Genomic DNA, 4,834 nt, shown 5'->3' on the forward strand with positions numbered 1-4,834 from the left:
TAGGGATGAATTAGATCATAACTCCTAAAACCCCTGTCCTTTCCAAAATTGCTGATACAAGTTAAGATGAAAGTAGTGGCCTACTACTTTCCACTGCAGTACTTTAGTGTCTCTTTGCCTTCCTAATCTTAAGGTTGTGCATTTAATGTGAATTTCAGCAGAAGGGGCCGGTAGGGTCCCAGAGTGGAAGGCAAACTCTGCGGTGGGTAATGGATTGATAGGGCTGGATTTATCAAGTCTAATTCATTTTAGAGGAAGTTTCTGAATTGTGTTTTTTACAATAAAAATATTAATTGTATTGACAAATCTGATTCTTTAATTACAGGTAAACAAGTGAGAACCAAACTTTCACAGGCATTTAATCATTGGCTAAAAGTTCCAGGAGACAAGCTACAGGTATTTAGGCAATTCTAACTTTGTACTTAATCCCCAAGAAATTAATAAACGTTACATAACACTCCTAGCTCTGAATTCCATTTAGCGCTCATGCAATATATTGTTTTATGTTGGGGTTGCTAAATAATTATTAGCTTTAAAAACTAAGACACCTGAGACCCTCATAATTTGTTAATATAATTTGAAATTTCAAGCTGTTTTAGATCAAATATGAAAAAAAAGATATTCAAATTTTTGTTGTTGTTGTTGCTGTTGTTAGATTATCATTGAAGTGACGGAAATGTTGCATAATGCCAGTTTACTCATTGATGATATTGAAGACAACTCAAAACTCCGACGTGGCTTTCCAGTGGCACACAGCATCTATGGAATTCCATCTGTCATCAATTCTGCCAATTACGTGTACTTCCTTGGCCTAGAGAAAGTCTTAACCCTTGATCAGCCAGATGCAGTCAAGCTCTTTACCCGCCAGCTTTTGGAGCTCCATGAGGGACAAGGCTTAGACATTTATTGGAGGGATAACTACATTTGTCCTACTGAAGAGGAATATAAAGCGATGGTGCTGCAAAAGACAGGTGGACTCTTTGGATTAGCAGTAGGCCTCATGCAATTGTTCTCTGATTACAAAGAAGATTTAAAGCCACTACTTGATACGCTTGGGCTCTTTTTCCAAATTAGGGATGATTATGCTAATCTACACTCCAAAGAGTATAGTGAAAATAAAAGCTTTTGTGAAGATCTAACAGAGGGAAAGTTCTCATTCCCTACTATTCATGCTATTTGGTCAAGGCCTGAAAGCACCCAGGTGCAGAATATCTTGCGCCAGAGAACCGAAAACATAGATATTAAAAAATACTGTGTACATTATCTTGAGAATGTAGGTTCTTTTGAATACACTCGGAATACCCTTAAAGAGCTTGAGTCTAAAGCCTATAAACAAATTGATGCACTTGGTGGGAACCCGGAGCTAGTAGCTCTAATAGAGCACTTAAGTAAAATGTTCAAAGACGAGAATGAATAATGTTAAGCCATTCTTGATTAGGCCTGATAGCTTATTTTAGTTATTTTTTGTCTTTCGGTCTGTCATCTTTTTCGAAATTTGACCCAAGCTGTGTCTCCAAAAACTGAGTGAACAGGGGTGATGTTGTTTCAATTATAACCACTCTGTACAGATAATAATCATAGTACAAAGTTAAAGGAGTCAAAAGGAACCGCATTTAAATAGGTCTGATTTGACTGTCACATTGTGCTCTGTTGGGGCCTGTGGCCTACTCTGCCATGACTGTTTGGTTGATTCTGTTAATAAAGAAGACTTCAGCTTCCAGAAATTTTTATCCAGATACTTCCTAACTATACTGTATGTATAGGCAGTTCCCAATTCGTCTACCCCAGGTCCAGGCCCGTAACCACTTGGGGCCAATTTCTGTTAGCTAGCTGGTCCAGAGACCGGAGGAACTCTTCTTCGTAAATGTTGCTGCTAAATGTCAGTCTCCTCCCTGGAAACTCCTTCAGTCGAGTCTTCATGAGAAGGCTCATAGTGATGAACAGTGAGCACTCTGGTCCTTTGTCTTCCCCCTTCCTTTTTCCCTTTTTCCCTACCCAGCAAATTCTCTTAGTTAAGTAGCCTCCTTTTACATACTAGCCCAAATTCTTTCTTTTTCCTTTATAATGTAACTGGTGCCCCCAAACTGATTCGTATCGAGGCACAGCAGTGTCTTTCCATTTGGGAAGAAAAAAAGTACATGGAGGAGTATTTTAAGATGGAAACTGTAAACCTTTTTATATTTTCCCATCATTATTAAAAATCATGAAAGAGGGCTCATTTGAAGTACAAAAGCAAGGGGAAAAACACTTTTTCTTCCACTCCCCTAACCCCCTTGAAGGCAGTTGGTACTTGAAAGGGAAGTAGGCATCTTTAATTGAAAGAAAAGTGCTGCGCCAGCCGAGTGGCTCATTGGTTAAGAGNTTTAACATTGATCTTATATCAACAACTTAAGCCTTTTATGGTTGAGTAAATAGGAAAAGCTTAATACAAGTTTTACAATATAAGTTTTATAATAAAAGTTTTGCAACATAAGTTTTTCAACTTAAAATTCAGGTGAGCTATTTGACCCATCACTTGATGAAATCTTTCTCTTTTCTAATGAGATATTATTTACACATCATATAGTTCACCTATTTGAAGTATACAATTTGGTGGGTTTTAGTGTACTCGCAGGGTTGTGCAACCATCACAACAATCTAATTTTAGAAAATTGTGGTGCCTTCAAAAGGAAACTCCAAACTCAGTATTCCCCCTACCTCAATCCTAGGCAATCATTAATCTACTTTCTGTCTCCATGGATTTGCCTATTCTGAATATTTTGTATAAATGGAGTCAAATATGTGTCTTTTGTGATTGGCTTCTTTCACTTAGCATAATGTTTTCAAGATTTTGTATGTGTAGAATTTTCTTTTAAAATGAAACTGAATGTCTACCTTTACAGAAACACCTTGAGATACCAATTTCCTTGCAGCTTGATCCTCAGAGGTAATTTAATGAGATATTTATGTTTCTCCTTTTTAACAGATCAGCTTCAAAATTCAAAAACAATGGAGAAGACTCAAGAAACAGTCCAAAGAATTCTTCTAGAACCCTACAAGTACTTGCTTCAATTACCAGGTAGCATCCATGTAGGGCCATTTTTATAGAGTAGTGGTCATTCAAATGTCAACATACAGAGAAGTCAATACTCGCCTGCTCTTGAGATTTTTTTATTTAGGGTGGTACTTATGAGAAAAATTATAAATAGAGCTTCATAGTTCTTTGTTCTTAAAAGGGACATTTTTGAGGTACCCTTTTTAAAATATGCAATTATATAACATACTTTAAAAAGTAAAAATACTTAAAACATTCGAGTACCTTATTGGAGGTTTTATTCTTTTTGGATGTCACATATTCTAATTCCCTGTATACAAATTAGGAAAAGCTGTGCCAATTTGTACAACAATAGAAAGCCTCACTTACCTTCCACAATCATGTTTTCCACTATCACACACACACACTGTAGTTCCTTCACTACTATTGGGTTGTCGGAAAAGTCATGATGTATTTTTTATCTATTTTTTCGTTGCAAAAATGCGTCATGACTTTTCCGATAACCCAGTAGTTCCTTTAAGAGCTAAAGAGTAATGCATGTAAATCACATTTCTTAAAAGCATAACCCACATTATTTCTATATAAAGATGGGTCACCTGGACATGGCTTTCTCCAGTTACACCTGCCTAATCATGTTTATATGTGTGTACATGTTTTATTTTGCTATTTTTAAAAAATTTGTCTAGATAAATGATAACGAGTAAAAATGCATACATATAATAAGTGTGGGTTCTTATAATAAAAATTCATTTATAAACCAGTTACTTAGAACTTGGAATGCTCTTTCTCATAGAAATAGTATAAAAGGTGATAAGTCAACAACCGTAAAAACCTATTTAGCCCATAATGTGGCTAAACTATAGTCTATAATTATTCTCAACTCCACCACTATAAATACTTTTTTTTATCTCTGTTCTAAAGTGCATACCTCAATCGTAATATGTGCGTCTGTATACTTCTTTTGGAACACGTTGGCAAACACTAGCTGGAACTGGGCTGCCGTAAACACCAGTTATCAGCGCTGACAGGACCGTAAAGAGCATCTCCCACTCCAGACATTACCATGCAAAGCAAGGACTGCTTATAGTTAGTTACCTATGGAATTCACTTCTGTAATACACCTTTTAATCCTCATTATCTAGAAGTAACATTTTAAACCGTTAGATTACATATTTAAAACTCTTAAGTATCTCACCTTTTTAAAATTAGACATACTCTTGCATTCATGATAGAATATGACCTCAAAAGATTTTGCTAAAGAAATAGGAAATTGCGTTATGCGTAATAAACCTATTGTTCAGAGAGCTTCAGAATTACAAAGTGACTTAAAGGTGGACCAGACTATTCTGTTATAAAGTTACTCTTGCTAATAAAATTATTATTGATATTAGGATTTTCTGAAATTAGTGAAGTAGAATGACTTATTCCTGTTCACTTTTTTTGCCCTAGGATATGGGCCCCTAGGCCTTTGCAGTAGGAGATGGGGGGTGGAGTTGGGAGGGGAGGAAGAAGAGGGACTGCAGGAAGGGAGTTGGTAATGTTAAGATCTTAAAAAGGAAGCAGTAATTATTGTTTGTTTTAATTTTGAGGAATCTCTGTGATTAGCCCCTATTAGAAACTATTTGGGGACTAGGATCTGATCAGAGGGAAAAAAGACGAAAACTGCAGTACCTGTAAGTTAAGCCATTGTCTGCTTTCTGCATACATTCTGAAGTAAAAGGAAAAATGTGGCTCCACCTTGATTCTCTGTGTTCTTCATCTTCTCAGCTTGTTTGTTAAAAGTCATACGGGTTACTTTGC

At 36.2% G+C, this 4,834-nt stretch overlaps 1 protein-coding gene and 1 long non-coding RNA gene across 4 annotated transcripts in view; both read left to right on the top strand.

Annotated features, from left to right (window-relative positions):
• The window catches only part of LOC109387738 (uncharacterized), an 11,882-nt gene extending 7,048 nt beyond the window's left edge, over positions 1-4,834 (top strand). The window contains exons 2-3 of one of the 3 annotated variants that reach the window (XR_002125085.1): positions 2,966-3,058; positions 4,802-4,834. This is a non-coding gene — a long non-coding RNA (uncharacterized LOC109387738). The other 2 variants (XR_002125083.1, XR_002125084.1) reach the window with 2 other exon arrangements.
• GGPS1 (geranylgeranyl diphosphate synthase 1) lies at positions 7-1,720 on the top strand. Its single transcript, XM_019651832.1, has 2 exons — positions 7-396; positions 656-1,720. The coding sequence occupies exon 2, from the start codon at positions 677-679 to the stop codon at positions 1,415-1,417; it is 741 nt and encodes a 246-aa protein (XP_019507377.1). The 5' UTR covers positions 7-396; positions 656-676; the 3' UTR covers positions 1,418-1,720.

This window comes from Hipposideros armiger, unplaced genomic scaffold (assembly GCF_001890085.2).
Source record: "Hipposideros armiger isolate ML-2016 unplaced genomic scaffold, ASM189008v1 scaffold_167, whole genome shotgun sequence".
Lineage (NCBI taxonomy): Eukaryota > Metazoa > Chordata > Mammalia > Chiroptera > Hipposideridae > Hipposideros > Hipposideros armiger.

Bases quoted from the DNA above. Each gene is read 5' to 3' on its own strand.
- GGPS1 (XM_019651832.1), top strand. From the start codon at position 677: ATGTTGCATAATGCCAGTTTACTCATTGATGATATTGAAGACAACTCA.